This window comes from Brachionichthys hirsutus, chromosome 20, assembly GCF_040956055.1.
Source record: "Brachionichthys hirsutus isolate HB-005 chromosome 20, CSIRO-AGI_Bhir_v1, whole genome shotgun sequence".
NCBI classification, from domain to species: Eukaryota; Metazoa; Chordata; class Actinopteri; order Lophiiformes; family Brachionichthyidae; genus Brachionichthys; species Brachionichthys hirsutus.
The window spans coordinates 4,834,784-4,859,673 of NC_090916.1; the positions used below are offsets into that span (position 1 = coordinate 4,834,784).

At 43.8% G+C, this 24,890-nt stretch overlaps 2 protein-coding genes across 2 annotated transcripts in view; one reads left to right on the forward strand and one right to left on the reverse strand.

Moving 5' to 3' along the window:
* The window catches only part of runx2b (RUNX family transcription factor 2b), a 35,177-nt gene extending 27,920 nt beyond the window's left edge, over positions 1 to 7,257 (forward strand). The window contains exons 5-7 of the mRNA XM_068754172.1: positions 1,592 to 1,759; positions 4,179 to 4,340; positions 6,779 to 7,257. Coding sequence (XP_068610273.1) covers positions 1,592 to 1,759; positions 4,179 to 4,340; positions 6,779 to 7,257 — 809 coding nt within the window. The remainder of the gene's footprint in view (positions 1 to 1,591; positions 1,760 to 4,178; positions 4,341 to 6,778) is intronic.
* A 7,746-nt stretch (positions 7,258 to 15,003) lies between these two features.
* Positions 15,004 to 21,820, reverse strand: clic5b (chloride intracellular channel 5b). Its single transcript, XM_068753482.1, has 6 exons — positions 21,689 to 21,820; positions 19,059 to 19,168; positions 18,850 to 18,975; positions 18,116 to 18,222; positions 17,706 to 17,887; positions 15,004 to 16,360 (listed from the first exon to the last, which is right to left on the reverse strand). Exons 1-6 carry the CDS (start codon positions 21,737 to 21,739, stop codon positions 16,196 to 16,198), a joined length of 741 nt encoding a protein of 246 aa, XP_068609583.1. The 5' UTR covers positions 21,740 to 21,820; the 3' UTR covers positions 15,004 to 16,195.
* Between the last annotated feature and the right edge of the window lie 3,070 nt (positions 21,821 to 24,890).

The window sequence follows — 24,890 nt, forward strand, 5'->3', positions numbered from 1 at the left end:
CCAGTGAAAGTGGTGCAGAATATCCACAGGAACGATGGGGAATAATATTAATGAAATGTAGTCATGAATTATGTCATGAGGCAGAAAACGAAAATCTGCAATGAGATAAGGTTTTCAAGTTGCAGGTATTATTTGCGTTCCAGAGGAGCTACGCAATGAAGCAGATGAGGGGACTGTCTATTTATTTTGAACTGGGTGATGCCAGCCCGGTAACGTCATCGCAATAAAAAATCATGGGTCTGTCTGACTGTCGCCGGCTGTGTTTTAACTGCCGCCAACCTCGATTCTTTTGCAGGTTCCAAACAGTTGTTCCAGAATAAAAGAGCTTGTTTTAAGGATTCCTGTGGTTTAAGGAGGCATTCGTAAGGCCGAAATGTATTTTCTTGCAGTAGAGGAAAAATGTGACTACTGATTATTTGACAGTGTAGCCAGCAGAGAGAGAAAGGTGGGCACTCGGGGGTATGATTCGTGCACATGTTGGACTATTAGTCCATTATCACTCCTTGTTCGCATCTGCGTGCTTGGATCTTAAATCTCTGTAATAGTGATTCACTAAATGTTTCTGCAGACATCTCCCTGCCCTCCTAATCACCCACCCAGTGTCATAGGTGTAGTGCCAGGGCTTTGTTCCCAGTACAGGCAGGTTGGGCAGGATTCTGAAGGAGCTCAGTGTTTCTGTTTGAGCCAGCTGGAGCTCTGCCAAGCACGGCAGGAGTTTCTACTCTCCTCTGTTTGATATTTACTTAGCCGCCTTTACAGGATGACTAGTACAAGACCAGACAGACCCACTGACACAGACCAGTGCCAGCGATAAAAACAACCGTGTGTTCAGCCCTCTCTTTCTGCTCCACCTTTAGTCCACACCTGGTCCCCTTGTAGGTTTGCACTGCTGTTCCTAAAACAAGGCTGTGATAGAAATTGGCTCACGCAGGCAGGACATGTGACACCGTTCTTGTGTTGTCGCATGCAGCCTATGTATTTGCGATCTGCGGGGGGAATGTGTTTGCACACTGGCGGCGTCTAGCCTCATCCGTCTCAGAGAGCATCAGAAATAGAATCAAGGGTATGAAGAGAGCGGAACATTATCAGTGGAGGAATGCAGGAAACAAGCGGGTAAAATGTATTTGGCAAACCTTTCGACTCCTGTGGGGATAATAGTGCGATGGCGTGAGAGCTCGCGTTTAACTGAGGATGGAGCCTCAAGTGAAAACTCATCATACTTCTCGCACAGCACCTACCCCGTCTGAACTGTTTTCCCCTCACGCGAAAGTGACACATGGTAATTGGCTTTCTTAATTACCAGGATGTCACATCCCATTCCCAAAGGCCAGCTCTTTGTTTGGGGAAAAAAAATTGTGTTTACCAAGTAAGTCACGGTACACAGGAGGACCGTGTCATTAAATGTGTGTTTTAATGGATAACTGACAAACAGCGCCAAGAGAACAGCAAACAACTTGACATCGTTATTCACACAGGGTGGATTGTCCTTGAGCGTCATCTGACGTTCATAAAAACATGGCTGACGTGCGACATCGCTGCAGTAACTACTATGACTGGCTCAGTAAAATACTGTATTTGGATGTGACTTCAGGGCATCGTCAGAAACTCGAGGACCCTCCCAAGACTGGTCTCTTCTCAGACCGCCTTAGTGAGCTCGAAAGGATGAGGGTGAGGGTGACTATTCCCAATCAAGGCCCACGCCCGACTCTCAACACAGTGGCCAACTCCTTCAACCCACAGGGACAGACACAGATCACAGGTGAGCATCTGATCCGCCACGTTAACGTTAGACCCTGAAATCCACCCTCTTTACGTGTCAGAAGAGCAGCAGTGCTGTTGCTGATCCTGACCTCTTAACACCCTGAGAAAGCACAAAACCCCATTTACTGCACAGCACCTTCAGATGGTTAGAGGTATGTCATATATGGGAGGTTTCCTTTCAAAAATGGTATCAATACATTATTTCCCTGCACAGGACAGCCAGCACAGAATGAAAATAATGTTACACTTCAACTTATTACGGTTATCATGTTTATTTGGGCATGTAAAATAAATTCTTTACGCCTGATTCCAAGGCTATAAGAGTTTAAGGTCAAGCAATAGTTCACTATTATTGCACATGCACTTTTGAACCTTCGATGGTCCTGATCTCACTTATAGTTCTGTCTTTATCAGCTTTGTAACAGTAGTAAAACCTAATGTTCCACTTTACTCTGAAATATAAGAAAAGAATCTTAAAGAAGACTACATGTTATATATTGTAGTGCTGCACCTTCTCACTGTTTTTTTTTTTTTTTTTTTAATAGTTTACATGCAAACTTCAAAGAAAATCGCAAAATAGTGTATAAATAAGAGAATGAACTGAACAACTTGGGACGTTAACATTGTGCACCAAGCATGTCTGATACGGTAGCAGGCTGAGTCACAGTCTGAGTCACAAACGAGGTGACAGTCGCTGTTTGTAAGGTGTAATATCAAACCTCGACTGGAGGATTGGGCACATCACGATGCAACCACAGAACATCCAGCGCAGTGTGCGACAGACATTGTGTCCAAGATCGCCTGTCTTTCTCTGCCTGTCAGTCTGTATCGTAGGTAACACCATCTGTCATGGTTGAATGGCTGCTACCCGATAGCCTTCACCTCTGGAGGCTCGTCGCAGGTTGTGTGACTCTTAGTTACTTTATGGCTTTGTTGTGTTACTCAGTGGATCGTTTGGAGCGGGGATCAACAGCGTAGCGGTGTGGCAGCAAGTGGGAAGTATTACACACTGGAATGGACATGAATTATCTTTGTCCTGGGAGATATTGGAATTTGTTCCAAGAGTGGGTCAAAGGTTTCTCAAAAACGATCAAAGGTAGGCCCCCAAAGATAATAAAAAAAAAGCTAATTATGTATTTCTCTCAAAATTGGTACACATTTATATCATTATATAACGTTAAAGATGTACACAAAAAAGCCCCTTGTAATTGACCCTATCAATTTGAAAAAATTAACAATAGAAGTCATGATTAGAAATCCATTGTTTTTCAATTATTTTTAATTCGATTCAATTATTTAGTTATGGGAACGTTTCATGTTGCTGTTATTACAATTAGCATCTGCTTTCCAGCACCACACAGTGGTCTCAGGAAGGAATGGGTCTACTTGTGTGTAAATGTGAGGGCGGTTGGTCGCCCTTCCGACGGTACACGTTTTCACAAAAAGATAGGCCATCCCTCTCCAACGTCTGTAGTACAACTACTGCAGTCTAGACCACAGGCCTAAGGAGCTGCATGCTAATAATTACAATTCTGTCTTACATGCCGTAATTATCACGGTGTCACTTTATGTTAAGTTGGTTGCATAGTGCTTTTGAGGACATTTTTATGAATATTTTCTTTAGAAATTAGCTTGCCATTTGCTCTAATTCCCATTCATCCATTATCAGTTACATTTAGACCTCTGCCCTATGCATTATTGTTGTTCAACCACTTTTTTAAATGTGTAATTTCTTTATCTGATTCAACCTTGCAATTATAACTATTAATAGCTAAATATTTTTTGCTGCATCACCATTTATTTATAGAATTGATTAAAGCAAATTATCAATTAATTTAATTCAATTCAATTTTAAACTGCATATTTTGAGTAGCAAAAAATACTTTCCCAACAAATACTGCAATGTTTTTTTTTCTAATTATCTGAGCTGCCCTACTCCTAAGCTAGAATAAAAATAATTGTCATCGCAACATTAAAAAAAGCTGTGAAAAATACAAATTCAACAACATTCATGTTCTGTTCTTGCGTTGCAGCACAGTAAATGTGTGCAGCGGTTATTTTCTTAGTTGTCTGCTGGTGTGTTTACACCTTGGGTGTGTGCCAGCGAGGCTCTCTGTGCCTCAGCTGCGAGCTCAACGTTTTATAAGGCAAACAGGAAGATCTTGTCCACGAAGGTAAACATCAGATCTGTCATTATTGAGGATATTATAACGTGCCCAACTGATACTTACCTCTAAACATAAGAGAAACTAATAATGGCTACAGCTGTTGTTCTTTTTTTTATTAAATCGTTTGAATCTGTTTCTTTGGTAATTATTCTTGCTTTATTTTCCTGTCTGTTTTGTTCTCTTTATGTCTTCCTGGCTTGATTTTCTCCTTCTAACCGTCCATTCCCTCGCTCCATTTCTCCCCATCAGACCCTCGCCAGTCCCAGTCCTCTCCTCCGTGGTCGTATGAACAGACGTACCCGTCCTACCTGAGTCCCATGGCGTCCCCCTCAGTCCACTCCACCACCCCTCTCTCGTCCAGCCGTGGAACGGGCCTGCCAGCCATCAGTGATGTTCCCCGACGATTGCCAGGTAGAACCACCACTCTGCAAATCTGCATGCTCTCCTGGTCCCATTACGACTGGCAGAGCTCCCACTGAAGGTCCAGTTGATATGTACTTCCTGAAACAATTGTCGAGGACAAGGGGAGAGAGACAGGTGTGGATGCACAGAGAGGAAATACTGCAAAACACAAAAAATACTGGAGTAATATTGCACAGTGAGCTGCTGTTAACTCATTCTCAGATGAATGAGGGAAATGGGGCGTGTTGTCACCGTCCAGCTGTTTCTCCAGAGAAGGCTCCGGATGCCGTAAACGACATTAAATGAAAAAGCAATCCTTTCCTTTTGTTCTGGACTCCCAGCCTTTGATCTCCGAGGAGTATGAGTAACAGCAGGCCCCCAGGATAAAAAGGCTTGTGACTTACATATAAAGTATCTTTATAGTGATATACCCTTCTGGGTAATTGCATTAGCCAGTCTGCTGTAACAGTAAGCATCTCGTTCCAATTTGTCTCTGTTTTCCCCCAGTGTGAAAGCCCTTTTAAACTCCCTGCATGCCGCCAGACAAGTTTCTCCCCCCCATACACCTGTTTGACTCTCTGCCATCAATTTTTTCCTGCACTTCTTTACCCCCCCTTCTGTTTTCTTGTGTAACACACTGCGCCCTCCCCTGTGCGAGTGTGCCCCAAGCAAAGTTGACGCGATGCAGCCGTGTGACTCCGCATTAGAAAGGGCTGAAAATCCAGCCAGCTGCCTTGTCAACTTTGATTAAGCTGGTCCTTCCCTCCGGCTTTCATCTCTCTAACGTTAGGCTTTGTTCTCGGCGCGACGCACCTGCATGTGCGAGCACGTTCCCAAACGCAGGCCCGAGAACTCCCCTGCTGTCTGTGCCCACTTGCATGCGTTTAATGCCTCCTAAGTGATGTGACTAACACCCTCAGATCTCTGGAGATCATGTCGACACCTCCGCCGTAACAGTATCCAGCCGCAAAGCATGCCGACAAGTACAAGCAGAAGCTGATTGGATGCCCCATTGCGACCACGTGCCCCGCCCTCCTCGCCATACACACCTTTACGCGGCTCATGTGTTGCAATGCTAACATTGCTATAGCAAAATGTAATATGTCAAGTTAAACGCCTGCTTTAGAGGTGAAGCGCGAGTGTTTGTAAAATTCTTCCCAAGTATTTAGACATTGTCCCCCTCTGGTTTCATTTAAACTAATAAAGTTCGATCTGGCTCATCATCACAGGGCCCCTTCTGAGCACTAAAATAGGTCCAAATGTTAAAAGCAGACGTTTATTGAACAGTGCCGGTCTGAGATCACACTGCTCCTCCACAGTGGAGACAATCACCTACTATTTCTATCAGAATCAAACAAATCTTGTGGAAAGAGGAAGTCTAAAGGCCTTAATTGGCAGCATATGCTAAAGCAAGCGACAAACGCGACTTCACAATTCCTCCCTGTACATAAACACTGCACCCCCCCCCACCCCCCCCTTCTCCTTCATCCCCACCACCCGCTGTCCTCTCGCAGCAGACATGGTGACACGGAAGACGCCTGGTGATTTATGATAAGAACTCCATGGCTGGCCTAAACCACTGAGAGGAGATGGGAGGTGGAGGGGGGGGGGGGGGGGGGGGGGGTGCAGAGCAAGAAGGAGAGGACCTCCTATTCTCCTAAAACTCTGGGCCCAGTGCGAAGCTCGCCACAGCCAGTTAGTGGTTTCTGGGTATTTTTTAAGGGATGAAGCAAAGAGAGGAACGAAGGGTGAGATGGAGCAGCTCCCTCTCGACTCGCTCAGTTACGCGCGTAACACACGAACACACACACACACACACACACACACACTGGAGCCGATGGGAGGCGAGGAGAGGAGCCACATCAGAGCTCAGCCCTGCCTCATTATGGATCTCATGGAAACTGTTTCTGCTCAAAGTGTTTCCACATGTGCAGCTCCTGATTCATCCCAACTGCTTTTTTATGTGCATACAGTATTCACACACATATACACACACATCCCCCCCCCCCCCCACTCTCACACACACACGCACACACACACATTTGCATGCATAAACAGCTTTACAGATGCATATGAGCATGCACCAACACTCACACAGAGGCGCAAACATGGTGCACGCGCTGGACTTGAGTGATGCGACTTTCTGGAAAAACTCAAGACTTATAAAGAGAAGCGAAAGATAGCAGGTTGACAAATATCACGACATTTATAAGCAAATGCTGCTTCATAACCAAACCCACAAAATCCATTAGCCAGAGTCTTTTGTAAATTAGCTAACCGATCTCATGTCTCAATAGACTTATTTGTTATATTAAGTGCTAACCACATTTTACATAATCAAGACCAACAAACTGGAAAGAAGGGCAATTATTTAGACTCGATTGATAATATTTGTCGCACTCTTGATGTCAACACCTGATGAGATGTTTTTCTGTGTGTGTGTGTAGGTTCGTCTGACCTAAGCCCGTTCCCAGGTCAGTTTGATCGTCAGTTCCCGGGACTCTCCTCCCTCACAGAGAGCCGTTTCTCCAGCCCTCGGATGCACTACCCAGCCACCTTCACCTACACGCCGCCCGTCACCTCTGGCATGTCGCTGGGTAGCGCCCACTACCACACCTACCTTCCCCCTCCTTATCCGGGCTCCACCCAGAGCCAGAGTGGACCCTTTCAGACCAGCAGTACACCCTATCTCTACTACGGCGCCTCGTCCGGTTCCTACCAGTTCTCCATGGTTCCCGGCGGGGACCGTTCACCCTCCAGGATGGTCCCGCCTTGCACTAGCGCCTCCACAGGTACCTCCCTGGTGAACCCCAACCTGCCAAGCCAGACGGAGGGCGGAGTGGATGGCGACGGGAGCCACAGCAATTCCCCGACCATTCTCAATCCGGGAGGCCGCATGGATGAAGCAGTGTGGAGGCCATATTGAAGACAACTAGGGGTTAGGGTTGGCAGTGAAGTGATGTCATGGTTTGAAAGCACAAACCTTTTTTAATTGAAAAGGGAAATTATTTTTTTTAAACTCTCATCAGCTATTTGTACTTTTTGCTTGGAAATTAAGTTTGAGATTAAAAAAAAAAGAAAAACAAGGCCAGACCTTTGCGGAGTTGTCCTCCTGGCACGTGCGCTGAACATGAGTCTCACAGCAATAAGGACGGTTTTAATAGACCCAAGTGGATGAGACATTATTTCACTTTCATTATAATCCACAAGATAAGGGACGCTTCATCAATATTTGTAAAAGACTGCCTTTTTTGTATAGTGTTTGTATTTCACTAAGGCATTTTGCAGAGCATGTTTTTGTATTACGGCAATATCAAAGATGAACGTTAGGCACTGAGCAGCGCGTGATGACAGTAACACACGTTACCTTAAGAGGAATGGACAGTCAATTTGCTTAAAACCAATTTATTTAACTTGTATATTGTGGGTGAAGCATCTTTGTTTTAACTTATAAAGCCATAAATTATGTATTGTATTTGAAACTTGAGTCAAAGAAGTGTAATCTGAATATTTTTGATGCATCTATATTACTAAGTTAAAATTGATGTGGGTTTTTTTTATAGGTAATTTAAAAGAGCGAGAGAAAGGTTTAATTTTCTTCTTTTTTTGCAGCACCCAAAGATTTAAATGGTTTTGAGTATGAAATGTGATTTCCAAAGAGTATTGCGACATGGTTCTTCTGGTGCAACTGCCAGTTTAACTGCTCCACACATTTAGAGTCCAACATCCTCACCAGGCGATGACACATAGTTGGCTGGATTGAAAACTTTGGTATTTATTGAGCAATAGCTCGCATAGTGCCTCTTGGCAACACACCATGAAAGTCAGCTTCAATGGGAAAAATTATTATTCAATGGGGAAATTCAGCTCTCGATTCCGAGAGTGTGTCTAGTCTAACAAACACACTGATATGTATGCCCAATATGAAACTGTAGATTTGACACATAGGCCAAATATTCTTACAGTAGGGTCATGCCTTTGCTTGAGCGCACTCCAGTGCAGAAGGTCTGATTTCCAGGTTATTTTATGGTACTTGAACTCCTCAGGACTGGAATAATCCTTGGATGATCTCCAATCTCACAGATTTGATGAATCTGCATGTATGTTTTGTTTTTGTTTTTCATATCCAGTTAGGCTAATTGCCCCCCCCCCCCCCCCAAAAAAAAACATGCCAATTCAATCATAGCTGTGCAAAAGATGGCTTTGAAAATCTGTTTTAGTGTGTAACACACTGGTATGTCTTTGTTTGTCTCTTTCATTTTTTTTTCTTTTTCGGTCTCTGAGACGGAAATGAAATCAGTCAAAGACTAAAAGGACTTTGGCATTCCTTCACATTTATTTATTTTCCTTTTGTCGCCTTGTTAACACAGTTTTCCAAATAGATCTGCATCGACCTCACCAACCAGGCTCATTATCTAAATTCATTCTGTGGCTTCGGAAGGACGAGGGCGATATTATGATCTGATAAAATTGCTATGTGAGATTTTCTTTTTAGAAACGTTTTGAAAAAGTGTAAAAAAAAAAAAAAAAAGAAGAAAACAGAGGGGATTGGATTCAGCTGCTGGCAGCAAACGACTAACCAAAAAAATATGTGAAACTTGTGTTTGTTTGTTTCATAAAGCACTTATTTCTTGTTTTATTTCTAGCAGCACTTGCAACTAGCTGCCAGCAGGGCTCTTGGTTTCGGTCCTCGGTGTAGGTGTAACACCGCTGGGTTCACACACACACTCATGCAGAATGGATAGCACTTGGGCAAACAAGATATTTACATTGGAATCAAATCTGATCTCACAAAGCAGTTGGGATTTAAAAAATATATATAATAATAACTTTTCTTGCCTCCTTACGATAGGATATTCAGTGTGTGTGTGTGTAGTATTGTAGGTAATATAATAACCCAATTTCCAAAAAAAGCTGATAAACACACAGCCCTGTTTCAGGGATCAGACGTCAGGCTTTTGATTGGACGCTCGCACACACGCTGTCTTGTTCCCAGTCTGTGCAGAGGATGCTCTGAACTCAGCTAACAGAGTTGAACATGTCTCCGTACATTTCCTCACTACTTCAGCCTGGGCAGTTACGCTTGACCACCAGACTTTATTTCATCTGCTTCTTTCTTCATCGGTGCCGCACTGACATCCCATTTCATCCTCATCTGCTTTTGTTTGTGTTTTCTGAAAACAGGAGGGTCATCCTTTCTTTTTTTTTCTTTTTTTTTTACCTGGAGAAATGTTGCGTGCAAGCTGTTGTCAGAAACCATTGCATTATTTAATGATCATGTATGATATCCTGGAACCATACCTTTACCCTGTTCTTATGTAACGTTTACTTGTTTGTGTCTGTTGTTATGCTTCTTCTCTCATGAAACCTTGTCAGGAAATTGAAACCAATGGTGACGCCATTGTTTTTTTTGTGTTGGTACGTTTCATAAAGATCATCATTTACAAAGGGACAATCAGACCTGACAACAGTGATTGAAATTGGCTTTGTACAGTTTGTTTATTTTAAGAATAAAATAGGAATTTTGTAACGTAACTTTTCCTCTTACGCTTCTCTTTCTGCTGAATTTTATTTTTCCAGGTAAAATATGTCATTATCCACCACATCCTCTGATATTTAGGTTATGCTGAAGAAAATGTACACTTTATTTCATTAGCTCGGAAAACCAAACGCTTTAGTTTCCCTGCCTATTTTCAAGCATGCCTGAGCACGAGCATGAATTGGGACACTACAGTCAGTTTGGACGCCTGTCATCTCATAATATGCAATTTAGCCAAGTGTGACATTGAAGCATTTTTTTAACATACATTTTAAATCTCTTATCAGGTAAGATTACTTTTTGAAGGCGATATTTGAAGAGATTCATGCATTTGCGTGAAACTCGTTTCTATTTTCTATATTTAGGGTTCGATTTCTCCGTGTGCTGATTTTCCATATAAGTACAATCGGCCAACACAAGTCTGAAATCTCTAAGAGCGTATAGCCGTGTCATCCCTTGTTAAATCCATTCTGAAACAGCTAAGCAGATCTTCCAGCGTGTCGCACGTAGGAAGCACATTTTGCGGCATCATCTCTGGTCTGCCGTTCTGTCTGTACTAACATTGTCTTTGGACGGGGACTAAGGTGGGCTGGGGCCCTGGCACGCTCAACCAAACAACTACTGCCACTGCTGCCGCCATGGCTTCATTTCAAAGGTTCACTGGGAAACCAGAGAGATGGAGACAGAAACAGAGACAGAGAGCAGCAAGGAAGCTGTTTTACATTATTCCAAGACATAATAGAGCCAATCTAAGTGTGCGCACACACATGCACATGCTGGAACAGAGAGACGAGAGGCACCGCGTCGCCATCCCATGTGTTTTTTTAAAGTTCAGATTGGGAAAGGTTCTCGGGATTTCCCTGAATATAGATTTCATGGAAAAATCTCCCACTGGTTTCAGGTTCCCATTTGCAGCATTCTCAGCCATGTCTAGCAATTATAATAATGAACTCTGGAGAAGCACTGCAACCCAGACACCCAGAGAAATTAGCATAATGTCCCACAAGAGCATGCAGGAAAGGCGGCAACAAAAAGGCAGACTCACTAAGGAGAGGCTTGCATGGAGGTTTTTTTTGTTTTTTTCCTTGTTGTCTCGTTTATAATTTGATGGTTGCATCTGATACCAGCGATGATTTGAGTTTGATTTTTATACCAGGTTGTAAGTAGTCATGCAAGCAAATGTGCCCCCCCCCCCCATCACTGTGACGTGCAAACAACGGAAGGGAATACAGAGTTTACACTATTCCATTCAGATGTCTCTGCACACAAACGCAAATACAAACACGCAGCTGACAGACTAGTACAATTGTTTGCTTGACCTCTACACACGTCTCATGGAAGCAGCTCAGGCGGGAAATGATTCCCCCCCCCAGGGCTCCATACCCCACAGAGCTGTATATGTTTCCATCTCACTCAATCGAGAAATGGCCGCAAGCGTGTGTGTGTGTGTGCTTTATTTGTGCCCCAAACAGGACTCTTTGCAACTTCATTTCTTATTTTGTCCAGAGATAAACTCTCGGTGGGGAACTTTTCCAGTTGTTACTGACCAATCAGCATTGACCTCCGCGAACGTTCCAGACCTGATGTCATCTGATGCATAAAAATGGCAGCGGGCAAAGCCTTTGATGTCTTAGATGAAGGCCATCTTTTAGCAAAAGTCCATGCACGCCCTGAATCCCGCAGGATTGATCTTAATTTGATCTGATTGTAATGGAGCAACCTTCCTCCCTGAGCCAAGGGGAATTTCAGAGTCAACCATACTTGTGTACTTTGGCGCACTCTAGTGGCTTTTCTTTTTTATTTAACCACCGGCACCAGGACGAGGGGCCCACCCAACTGGAGTTCCATACAGCCGAGATGTGTCTCCAGACCACTCTTATTATGTTAGTGGTACTCATACTAAAGTTTCAACACCCTGCATCTCGTCTCTGTGGCCTGAAGCATGTGCTCCATAACTTAAAGTCAAATAGACCGGCCCCCCCTCATAGATCGGGGGCCGGTGTGGAGGTTGTAAACAGTAACTTGTCATTTGACCTGTAATAAAAGAAATGATCAATTGGCAATCGAGCTGCATCCAGGGAAGAGCCCAGAAGCTCAAAGACGTTCTTACACTGTAAAACAGCAACAGATTCCATTCATCACGAGATTAAAGCCTGCGTTTTGCTCGCTTTTGAAAACGTCTGATTCCATGAAGCAATTTTCTGAAACACAACTCAGAGAAAAGTGCACTTATGAAACATAAAATACCTACGCATTGTGAGTTCTGCCAGTTTGGATTATGCAATCCGATACCGGCCACGCCTCCTGAAGAAAAGGAATCTGTGTGAAAATGCGAGTGTCAGGACCATGGACAGCGACCAAACACACAAACAAAAGGCCTCTTTGTCCAAGGCCTCCACTTTATGTCAGTGCTTCAAATTATACACTGGAGCTCAACTGTCAAAAGTGGCAAACTGTTGTAGCGCGTCTGAGCGTACAGAACATAAGACGGCATAAAGCTCCGCTCGGCCAAATAGTCATGCAAAACAGGCCTTTTTCCATAGAATCCGGCCAGGCCAAAACATTTTTAAAAAACCAAGCGTGAAGCCGTACTATGTGTTCTTCCTGTCAGATGAAGGGCTGTTAAAACTTCATCAGGTGCGTGTTAATTGAGAACTAATGGTCTGGTAATTCAGAGCAGAGCTTCAGTTCGTTGCTGAATGACATACAACCCTGGTGACATTTGGATCATGTTGGGGCTTTTCGGAAAATCCACCACACGACCATAGACGCACGGGGATGCCAGGCCAGAAAAAAAAGGGGGGGGGGGGGGTGAGGGATGCCCGCCATCGTGTCTGCTCCTGCTTTAGACATTCATCCTCTCGGGCTCCGAGGATCATAACTCTTGTTAGAGGCACGTTTTAGGGTTTATGACTGGAAAATAAAATGCTGCGCGTTTCCTGCATTCGAAGTGATGATTTACACAGCTATGAATGATAAAGTGAGCGCATGCACGGCGGACGGCGCGAACGAATGTGTGAGGGCTGCTGAGGATCCAGACATGTGGATGCGAGTGTGGTCGCACGGCGAGCGTGGTCACCGCAGCGTTGGAACGGAGCGCGGAGGGGAAAAGTTCTGGCTCACTAGTCGGTATCAATACCTGACATCATCATCTCACCTAATTAGCGCAGTGTCCACATCCTTCTCCAGTGACCGTGGATTATTTCATGTGGTCCACAACTGGAAAAGAAACCCTGCCCAGTCATGCTACCCAAGAGCATAAATACCGCTGCATGGGCTCAGCTGTCGTCAGATATTGTTAGTCATTTTAACTACTCCTCTTCAAAAAGCCTCATCAGATATGTTTATTGCAATCTTCCGCCTAAATATGTGCCTGATTATTAAAAGGCACGGGGTAACGTCTTGATCACCTGGCCAGCCTCAGCCCCAGCCTCCACACGACTCCACCGCTGATCCGGGACAGCCAAGAAGAGCTCTCTGGTGAGGTCGTCAGTCTTAAGCCGAAACCACAGGCGCACGCCGGGCAGATCAATAATCCCCATCAAGCCTCACCACAAGTCACTCAAACCTCCACGGGCAGGCGAGCGGAGGAGGGCTGGAGGACCTGCTGAGAATGTGATACACTCTTAGATGCTCTCCGTCTCTTGAGTGGGAGAGACGAGGACCCGTCCCCCCCCCGCGGCCCTGTCTCTTCTTTTAAACATGATCTCCTGTCCTCTGATTAGAGGCTTCCTCCTCGGGCCTGCGGAGCCTCAGCCGTCACCTCCTCAACGGGCTGATGTTGATGTCCCATGTCAGCCGTCACCCAGCCGGGAGCAGGAAAAGGCTGATCGGTGATCGGAAGGTGTGTTTCATGGTGCAGAACGGCGCGGATCTCTCACCTCGCCGCTGGAGTTGATCAATCCAGAAGGTTTAACAAAACCTACTGCTATTCTGAAGGAATCCTCATCCTGCGTTTTGGATTAGATCTAAGAAACTGAACATGGATTTGATTGAAAACTAAATAAAACACGTGTTAGATTACACAAAGCCCTTTTCTGCTAATGCAGTTAGATGATGTGGATAATACAGGGTCTCCACTTCACCTGAAACATATGTGCCTGTCCCCTGGGTGCAATATCTATGTAGCAAGCAGAAGCTGGCGGAGCATTGGGGTCTACGGGTCTGGCTCTTAATTGGATCACAGGTCTGATTCTGGTAGGTCCCCCCCCCCACACACACACACACGTCAAAGCAGTTTGTTTTAATCAGCTCGGGTCTCAAAGCAAGACTCAATTTAGACAATTTATGCCTCAGTCAGAAAGCTTTACTAACCCTGACTATGAAAGTACACTGTGTGTGAGTCCCTGTCAGCTATACATGGACTCTCCTGCGCTACGGTGGCCAATCCAAGGCCAGGCACTGCCAGATCCACCGGGAGTGTAATAACAGATTAATGTGGCGTGCCAGGCCTCGTGACCAGACGTGTTTGACGTTAATGCTCCACTGTATATTATCCAGCTCGCAGAAACGTTGGATGTGAGCAATGGGATCCAAGGACAGGGATGTTTAGGTACTAATTACCAAACAGCAAGGCGCAAGTCTCGTTCCATATTTCCTTACTCCTGTGGAAACACTAGGCCGTCTCCATTTATTTTCTTTGACTGTTGTTTCTGGCAAGGCCGTGTCTCAGTAAACACCGCTCGCCCTCCATTGTAAATCCGACAGGCACAGATCTTTCAAGTTAGACTCCTTTGAGGGGAAAAATGGAGACAGATCGGATGGCGGCGCTCGGGTTTTCCGTCTTAATGAGAGAGTGGAGAAGAGGGATGGCGTTTGATCCCTGGCATGGAAGCCTCTATTTAAACCTGTCAACGGTCATCACTCTCTCTCTCTCTCTCTCTCTCTCTCTCTCTCTTACAGATGGAGAGACAGACCTTCACCACTGGATATAATCAACTTAGCCATACACTCTTAACCCTTTGCAGGAATCGGATCCAGGATCCACCAGCACCTTTCGCTATCAAAGAGACACACAGCGCTCGCCCCTTCCCCTCACGGCAACCCCCCCCCCCCCCCCCCCCCCCCCGGGCCGCATTGTTGTTGATTGATCACCGAGGTGGAAAAGAAAAGAAAAGGCCGAAGCAGATCTGTGAAAATATTATTTTATTTGCAGCGCTTTGCGATGAACATGGCTCTCAGTCATCATCCTCCAATTTCATATCACATGTTTGTCCAAACCACACAAGAGTCTTATGGTTCTTCAAGAAAGTCTCGCTAAAGTTGCAGCCTGACACCAAGCCAAAGACGATAGGCCCCCAAAACAAATTTCCATCCTCGTCTGCGTGGACAATGAAACTTTTGAACTTGAACTTTAGGCTGTGGATGTTGACAGACTCCTCAGAGACGAGGAAACGTCTCTTTGATGAAGGGCTGGAGGGCAGGGCTCCTGACCGTTGCGGACCTGGCCTGGAAGATGCTTTTCATCACAGCACTAATGGCTCTCCATAATCAGGCCTGATTGGGGCTGCTAAATAAATACTCTCTCCATTCATAATATCATGTGTAACTCAAGACAAAATCAATACGTAGACCGAACACTAATAGCTAGAGGCAGAACAAATGTCTCAACTCTGGCTGCAATGCACTTTTCAGAATGAGTTACTGCATGGGTGACATTGGCGTGGATTTTTGGTACTTCCAAATAAAGGCGCGGTAAAAAATGGATTCACGCATGCAAACAAGTCAGAAACAAGGTTTGTTCTAAGTTATTAATGCCCCTTTCGGCTAAAAAAAATCTCTAAACGTTGTTTAGCATTTAGCATAGGAACTTAAAATCTTACAGCATCATCGTAAGGCAACGGATGATGAATCTTCGGATCGCATTGCAACAGTCATATTCAGCAGTTAGCATCAATCGCCAATCGCGGATGAATCAATGTGGCGCCAAAGATTGATAATAAACACTGAAGTCAGACTAGACTTTTGCGGGTTGAGGAGTAAATAAAATGAACCGCCCTGCCATCAGCAGCTAGTGAAGTGTTTGGCCGTACGTATGAAAGAGATCTCTGTGTGACATAAATGCAGACGTGTTCACGTCGGAGCGGATTTGTTATATTCAGAAGTTTCACAAGCAGCAACATTTGAATCTGGTTTTAAAACCTGTGCATTAAATGAAACTTTGATTTGTAGATTGCACCACTTCAGGTCTGTAATCCCTAACATCTGTAACTTTTCTACTTCATAGAAATGCCACTGAGGAAGACTCAAGAGGAGTCAATGAAAGATATATTTCCTGTGTTGTGTATTATTGGTTGTTTTGGTCTGAGCTCCTACAGTGGGCGGATTACTTGGCCAGCCTCCTCGCCACATCTTTGTAGGCCGTCTCAATCTCAGAGTCGGCGGCACAGGTGTTGGTGAATTCATCGCGTGTGTAGGCGTTCTTCAGGTACCGCCACACGCCCGTCATGTCTGAGGGGATGTCATAGTTGCGGTACTTCTTGGCGACGACCTAGGAGAGATAAATTCCGACTTTGACATGGACTGCAGACCAACTTGGATTACCTCTTCAGACATTTAAAATCCACCTTCAGGAAGTCGATGGTATTTTGAGATTAGTTGTTGCAGCTGACTCTTTTGCACCCTGCTGCACCTCATCCTGTCTAATTTTCAGCTTTTCAGTTAATAAATGTCGAAATCAATCAACTCCAATGAACCCAATGATGATTTCTATGAGATCGACATCAGAGCAAGAGAAACCAAGTAAATTCTAGCAGCACTCGCCTGCTAATGCTGACACTTTGCTGCTAACATGCTCACAGGAAGTCGTGTTAGGTTATGTTTAGTGTTTGTCTTGTGTCTATGTGTTTCTCCCACTTCTTGCTTTATTTTGGCACTCATCCATCCTCCCTAATTTCAGAGCTTGACTTCCTCCCTTTGTGTGATTGTCAATCCCGCCCCGATTAATTCCACCTGTGTTCCCCTACCTGGTGTATAAATTGTTTGTGCCTCCCTTTATACTGTGCCAGTTTGTCACGTCTCATCTCATCTTTTATGTTAAGTGAGATTTTGATTTTGATGCTTTGTTATTACAACTTATTGAGTTTAACTTTCCTTTGAGTCGTGCATTTGTGGTACTTTTCATGTGTTCTGCCGTACATCGGTAGGATGTTGTTTCTGAATTGGAGGAAGGGCTAAATGAAGCAGTGTAAGTCTGTGTTAATCAACCAAGTGACTCACTTAAACTCGTGTGATCCTGTGACGCCATTTATAGAAGTGAGCATTCCTATTTGGTGTTAATACACTGCTAGAAGGGAATATATATAAAGATCACTATCTTAGTTTCGAATTGTAATGGCAAGTACCAAAAAGTCAAAAACGAATCTATAATTCTACAAATGTGTGGGAATTCATTTTGCTAACTTTAGATCTCCTCACTCATCTCCTATGCCCCTCGCTCTAAAAATAGATATTTGCTAAATACTACTGCAAACAGACAAAAAGTAGAAGCAGATGTGCAAATGCTTGTAACTATTTGCCTGCACTATGCACTGCTAATAAATTGTCATTTGATCTGTTGTGTGTTCTATTATCAATTATTGCCTTTTTCCCAGAGTGACGGGCCTAAAGCAGTTTTACTGGGTACGCTGGAACCATTTAACCTTTTTTATTGCTGTATAACTGCCAACTGCAGGAGAGTTTAACATTTTAAAGCTATAATTCTTTACTTGAAAATGAGCACTTGATGTCCAAGCTCATATAAATCACATACTCATCTTTTTTGAAGTTTTTTCTTTTTCTTTTTAATGGTATCATCCACATTCATCAATCATTTCTCAGGCGTTCGCCCTCTTTACCTTCACTATATGCAGTTTGGGCAGCAAGTTGCAGTCTGCCAGGGTGAACTCATTCCCATCGAGGAAGCACCGGTTCGAGAACTTCTCCTCTTCCATGCTGTCTGCGTCGATCTCATCCGGCAAGACGCTGTTCAGGTAGGTGTCCAGCTTCCTCAGAGCCCTGGCCAAACCTTTCTCCAGGACTAAACACACAACCCAAACAGGACAATGTAAGCAAGACTGTTAAAAGTCAAAGTGACATGGCCTGTGTGGCGATAACATCACTAGGTGGCAGTACAACTAAACCCATACACAGAGGTGTATTCACATACGGGCCTCTGCTACGACCTGGTGGAGGAATGCATTAATGACTGCCATAAACTCAGTTCATGTTGTCCTGTGAGTGCAAACGGCATAAATGAGCAGCCCACCAGAGTTGGCCTCTGGCTTGGTGTTCTTGATGTAGGCTGAGAACTTGGCGAAGATGTCATTTCCAGCTGTGTTGGACTCTCTCTGCTTGGCAGCCAGTTTGGGATACCTGAGCAGGGGGGGGGGGAGGCAGGAGATGTAGTAAGAACAGACTAAACCATCTGGATAGCATTAACACCTGGACTAGCACTCTGCTCAGACTGAAAACATGTTACATACTCGCACCAAGTTGGCCGCAAGCCCCGCGAGCGCTCTCATGCTAAGGTCTCTTTGTGATGTAAAGATAAACCCCAACTTTGCAGGTAATGAATGAAATATTGAGTAAATCTGACATTTTTTCTCTGCAGCTACTCACTCACTGGTTCCGATTTTTAAGGGGGGGGGGGGGGGGGGCAGCTCTCGAAACGTGGTTGCAGTCAGTGAAGCTCATATAGTTAAGGTTTTTGTTTTCACATATTAAAACATGCAAAAGTGCCCAAGACGCGTATACACTCATGCATTAATGATTTACAGCTTCTATAAACATAAACAGCAAGGCATATATGAGTTTGCATCCCTCTTCAAATGGCACATATTCACTTTTATTGGACTGCAACGTTTCCTGCCCTTTCAACAGTAAAGTGAAATAAATCCAGCAGAAAACAGTGTGTGTGTGTGTGTGTGTGCGTGTGCGCGCAGTAGGTAATATAATCTCATACTGTAAACTATGTGCTGTAAAACCGTCCAGTTGCATTACTTTGGAGGACAGAGCGTTTCCTCCAGAAACTCCTCAATCTTGTTGATATCGGTCTTGACCTCTCCGTTGAAGGTCAGGAAAGGAGGGTGCGTGCCTGGAGCGAGGTTGTGCAGATCTGCTGGCTTCCTGCAGAGGATGCAAGAAAGAACCTATGCAATAAAGAAACCCGGGAGCACGCTGGAGTGTTTTTTGGCTCCCCATATCCTAACCTTTTGAGGTCGACGGTGGTGACGTTGAACACGACCCCTTTGAGCCACAGGATCATGAAGAGGCGCTGCGAGAAGGGACAGTTGCCGATACTTTCGCCGTCGTTGCCTGCCTGCATGCAAAGAAAATCGACTGGATATGTGACGCACAATGGCAACAAAGAGGGATTGAGCAACAGCACCAAATGGAATGAAACATTATCTGAGCTGAGACATCATTAGAGCCTCTATATGATTAACTGATAATAGATCATTCAATTAAGTAATAGTCAGAGACAGAAATATGATTCAGGCTCTAAGATGCGATCATTTGAAGATATTTAAAAAAAATTACAAATGGAGGAAATATTCATCAAATGAATTCAAAATAAAAATGATCAGAATTTATAGCACTAAACTGAGATGAGACTGCTTAAAGTTATGTTGTAATATTTTTCCTTTATTTATTTATTTTTGCTGTATCAAGTAGTAGTATGATTAACAGAGAGGTTAGAGTTAATAATGCATAAAGTTGGAAATTCCCTCCTTGTTACAAAGCTGTCCTTTAGAGAACCGGGATAACTTGCAGTGAAAAGTAAATTGTTGGATTTAATGGCTGTTATCTTTGACTTTGACGGACAAGTTCAAAGACGTGTGTGAATGTAAACACAACGCAAACTCGCGTGAAATGTGAGTGAAATTTACGATAAGGTCAGAGTCGAGCAAAAGTGCAGCTTTCTGTCGCCTTGTTTACAGTTTGTCTTTTTTTTTGTAATTTAAAAAACTTTAAACTTATCCACGTATACAGTAGTAGCAGTCTGTCATTGTGATTAACTCATTTCAAATGTCTTATTATTTAACACCACTAGATTACAGCTCTAAAATATGTCATTCTACAACCACACGTGTCGTAAAAAAAAACAACTTGCAATCACATGCATGACTGTTACATGACATACATGACTCTGCATGTTATCATCCTTGAGTCTCATGCATGAATATGCAGCAGAACATCAGCTGTGGCACCCGAGTCACTGACCCGGCTGAATTATACATGATCACCCGGGTCACTGGCCAACGGGGCACAGAGCTGCCGACGCAGACGGAAGCACGACCCACAGCACAAAGGGTGCAATGACCTTGAGGTCAAACCGGTGAGCTGGGATTTAATTTACGACGTTATGATTTGTAAATGTATACAGATATCACAGATATCGTTCCATGACTTCGCGACACCAGCAACCATTTCACAGACAAATCCAATTCCGCTGCAGTCAGTGCGTGTGTGTGTGTGTGTGTGTGTCCTTCAGTACACTGTTGCTCCCAGTAAAGCCCAGAACACAGAGACATCAGTCTGACAGTAGCTGAGCTGACTGTATGCACACCGTGCATTGATGCTCAGCGCTGTCACGCTTTCATGAGCTCATGTGACACTTCTGTCAGTGCATTGTTGAGAGAGCGCTCGGCGGCACAAGCGTAACACAATACGCAGCCGCTGATAATAGCCAATCAGCTTCTAGAACACGAAGAACTAAAGCCGGTACACACAACTGGGCCTGTGGGCCGTGTTTCACGTGACCCGGCCGTGTGTGCGTCAACAGGAATACATGATGGTATACCATTATCCAGTAAATAAGGAAGATGCCCATGTTTGCTGAGTTTCCAAATTTGATTGTAATTAATGCTTTAAATATTTTTTTATTCAACAGAACTTTGTCATCGAATTTGTCCAGTGATACTTTACATATATACGTACTATATCATGTACAGTTAAAGCATTGTTGTTTTTTTGCAATTTATTCTCAAATAACTCGCACATAAGATCTTTATCCAAAAGAAACAGCACAGGTCAAACTGTAACACGTCTAATGTAATTTATATTATCAAACATCCATTAATTTGGAGGAGGCAGAGGCAGACATGGAGCGGGAATGAAGGATATTTCCAATCCAGCTGCATTAAAATCTCAGATGCCAGTTTCTATGGAAGCATCAGATCAGATCTCAACTTCACTCTCCTCACCTTGCATCGAGGCAAAAGTGAGTTTGGCTTTGAAAAGAATGACATTAATTGAACAAGCAATAACTTGGAATGACTGATTACCGGTAAATGCAAAGAAAATAGATCTTGGTGAGTATTTTTTGCTTCAGAGATGGATTTAGGTGCTCTTACAATGGCGGGAGGTTGGGAACACTCGGGTTTGAAGGGCTGATGACCGGAGTGTCAGTGCGCTTTCTGTTGCCTAGCTGTCTGGTTTCCTGGGAGGCAGCCTTCCCTAGATAATTGGGTCAGTGCATCCAGGTAGCGATGAGCTTTTCCACCTGCCTCTAGTATTTCCCACAGGGCTTGAAGTGCTTCTAAGCGTGGGATAACAAAGAAAACAACGCTCCATCTAGTGAAGGTTGCATTTATGAGCTGCTCCCTTCGTCTTTTTTTTTTAGCTCCATTTTCGCATCTGATGACCAGAAATAACCACAGGAGCTTCCCACCATCAACAAGCAGCTTCAGTGTCAGTGTCACAACAATCCCGGGTCAGCGTAGAGAGCAGTGCGCCAGTGCCGCTGTAACTCTACCTCTACTATTGAGTTACATGAACTTTCCACAGGACGCGGTGTTGCTTCAGTAACATTTCTGCAACCGCAGATCTGTCTTACCTTGACAAATAGTTCGATATCAGGGTCTCTGTCTTGACCATTAGTAGACATGATCTCTGGAACTGGCTGTTACCTTGGATTCTTTAGTCGCTTTTTTGAAACTACTGTCTTTTGCTTATCCTCGGAGGTCTACATCCTCCAGAAAAAGAAAAAAAACACACAAAAAACGTATCTGAGATTGTCCTCTCTCTGCTGACAGCGATGCCTCACACCTGAAGAGGATGCTTTCTACTCCCTCATTAAAGATCTAGACACTCCAGGTGGTCGGCAGATCCCTCGCTCTGATTTGGACACAGATGGAGAGCTGAGCTACCTCTCACGGGTACAAAGAGGAAAACAGGTGTCAGTCTAGTGCAGCAGGGGGGGGCGGAGCTCCATCCAGCCAGCCATCCCTGTCTTTCCATCTCACAAACATCAGCATCATCACCCTCGCTCCCATCTCTCTCCTCATGTCTCACTGGAATGATATTCATGTCTGGGTTTTGGAAGCATGCCCTGCAAAATTGATATTTCATGCATGTTTTGACTCGCAAGTTATACTCAATCACCAGTGGAGAAGAGCCCAGTCTGAATTATTCATTCTTGGCCTTGGTTTAAGGCAGGAATTGGCACTCGTTTATTGAAGAATGGCCTAAATAGGTCACTAAAAAGAAAAGCAGCTCTGCCAACAAAATTCTTTATCAGCACACATAGAAGAAATTGATCCACTCTAGCTGTTTGATTTGGTAAAAGGACTACAAAAGAAAGAACCTGTCATCGTCAGTGCATTTGAATGTCAGATGAAAGCAGAAAAACGAGAGAGGGCTGGGGGGGCTCATTTTTAAATAGTTTCTATTTATAGAGCAGCCCCCTCTCCTGGCTGACATACCAACATGCAGAGCAAAAAACAACTGTACTGAGTCAATGTGGACACACTTCATACTTTCTGTATCTTTTTATTTTTGTTTAAGACTTGAAATTAAAATGAGTCACTCGCTGCTTCTGAGAAATCGTGTAATTATATGATTTTGGTTCTTTCAACCAAATTTGCCATCATTAATTAGAATATCTCTTGCAATATGGGTAGTCTTTTATAGTCCTGCTTATATAGGTAAAGACCTGAGGAGATACTTAGTCAGCAGATTTTATGATTATTACATCCACCAATGAGGTGTTTTCTTTCTTTTTTTTCTGGTGTTGCTGCTGGCCTTCAGGTGGATAAAAAAAATTATGCAGGGATTAGTGTTAAACAAAGGGAATGTGAGTTAAATTTCTAGACGGATCCGGATTATAGATCACAATATTTCTATGAATACTAGTGCTCATTTCTCCACGTTTTTGGAATAACTATTAGACTGGCATTGTAGGTTTTCATGGATGAGGAGACCAATTATGAGGGTCAAGCTATCATTTTTAGGGGCAGTGACATAATAGTGGAGCATCACACTCTGAATGCTGTCTAGTTATCAGCCCCTGACTGCAGCTTGTCCACTCGATAAAGCAGAAAGCCGCTTGCCTGGCTCATCCAAAGGCTGAGGAACCTTCCAGCACTGTGATATGGAGGAATGTGCCTCCATATCACAGGAGAGGAACAAGAATATCGTTCTGATCATTAGAAAATAGTTCATTTCATCTTCTTCCAAAGACCCTGATGACACGAAAGCATTGCTTTTATATTTAGTATGTGTATATATATATTCAGAGTATACTACGACTGGTAAAGATGCTGGGAGGTAGATTTTGTTATAGTATCTTTGGCTCTTGGCAGGACAGCAAATAACTAAATACTTTTTTTAAATTTCTAACTGTTCCTTTAAGAAACTCTGAATCCCTGATGATCACATAACCAGAAAGGATTTAGAAGAGATGGCCTCGGTATCCTCTCGGGACAAAAGGAAGCTTAAATCAGTGAGTTGTTGCGCTAATCATTCACCCAAGCATCAACCAGTAACATGGTCTATCTTTATAAGGTGGAGGGGAGCGTTTGAACCCTCACCTCCTGTCAACACACACTTCCTGAAAGGTGACATCTCAAAATACCTTTTCAATCTAAGCATTATTGTGATTTTGAGCCGAGGAAGAGGAGGAGGAGGAGGAGCCAGACAAGGACAGATGATCTATTCCCTGGTTTTATAGCACGGCTCGATTGGGTTTATGACAGTGTTTATCATAATTGTGAAATAATAGCATCAGAAGAGGATGAGGAGGTGAGAACAAGCTGCACGGACTAATCGATCCGGAAGTAAATGCATTGATGGAAGCATCAGTGGAATTCATCTGGGCAAATTGAACCCATGTCCATCTGAACCCATTACCTCTGCTGACAAACATAAACCCAGAATAAAGACTCGGCTCAAGCTGTAACTATCATGCCCCATAAACAAGGCCTTCTGTAGGCCAAACCCGGAGCTCGTTCGCACTGTCTCTGTTGCACAATCAGCAAAGTGACCCCTGCATGTGCTGATAGTGTGCGACTCACACAGCAACTCTATCGCAGACACGCAAAACACACAATTGGATTTGTTCTTGTGTGGAGTTCACCTCTGGTTTCTGTGGTCATACAGCAAGCCGGTTAATTATTACATCAGACCACCTCCGGATCCTGAGAGAGAGATCATTGCCACAATGGCTCGATGAAATCAATACTGGGTACCGATATTTGTAAATACAACACAGTTCAACATTATAATTATCATCACAGTAAACTCTCTTCCAGTCACGGGCTTAAAAAAAAGTACATGTGAATAACCTTTAGGCTTCAACAATATAACTTGGTTATAAACAAGTTGAGTTTATGACCTATTTAACCCATTTTTGTTCAATTTTATTTTTTCTTCATGCATCATTTACGCTAAACAATTTGCGATTTAATGTTTTTTCTTTATTTTTGAAGAAATCGAATTCTTCTGCCACTAATTCTGCTTTTGATGAGAAGTCTTGTCTTTGGCACTTCCATATCAACATCCATAAAAAAAAAAAAAACAATATGACAACGCTACTGCTCTGGATGGTCAATGCAATAATAATCCTTGTTATAGTACAGTTAATAATATTGCAGTAACGCTACAACCCTTGAGACGGTGTTTCTGACCTTTACAAAGAGAAATATGCCCGGCTGGCTGGGGTCAGCCGGAGACGCGCTGCTCTCCAAGGTGACGTTCTCCAGAGGTTTCAAGCTGTCTTCGGCGGACGCTCCCGGCTTGGTGATGGGCTCAGGGTCTTG

Excerpts from the sequence above, each read along its gene's own strand:
- clic5b (XM_068753482.1), bottom strand. The coding sequence starts at position 21,739 with ATGTCTACTAATGGTCAAGACAGAGACCCTGATATCGAACTATTTGTC. Across the intron at positions 19,169-21,688 it reads ATATCGAACTATTTGTCAAG|GCAGGCAACGACGGCGAAAG; the intron begins GTAAGACAGATC and ends CTTTGCATGCAG. Across the intron at positions 16,361-17,705 it reads CCAAACTGCATATAGTGAAG|GTCGTCGCCAAGAAGTACCG; the intron begins GTAAAGAGGGCG and ends TATCTCTCCTAG.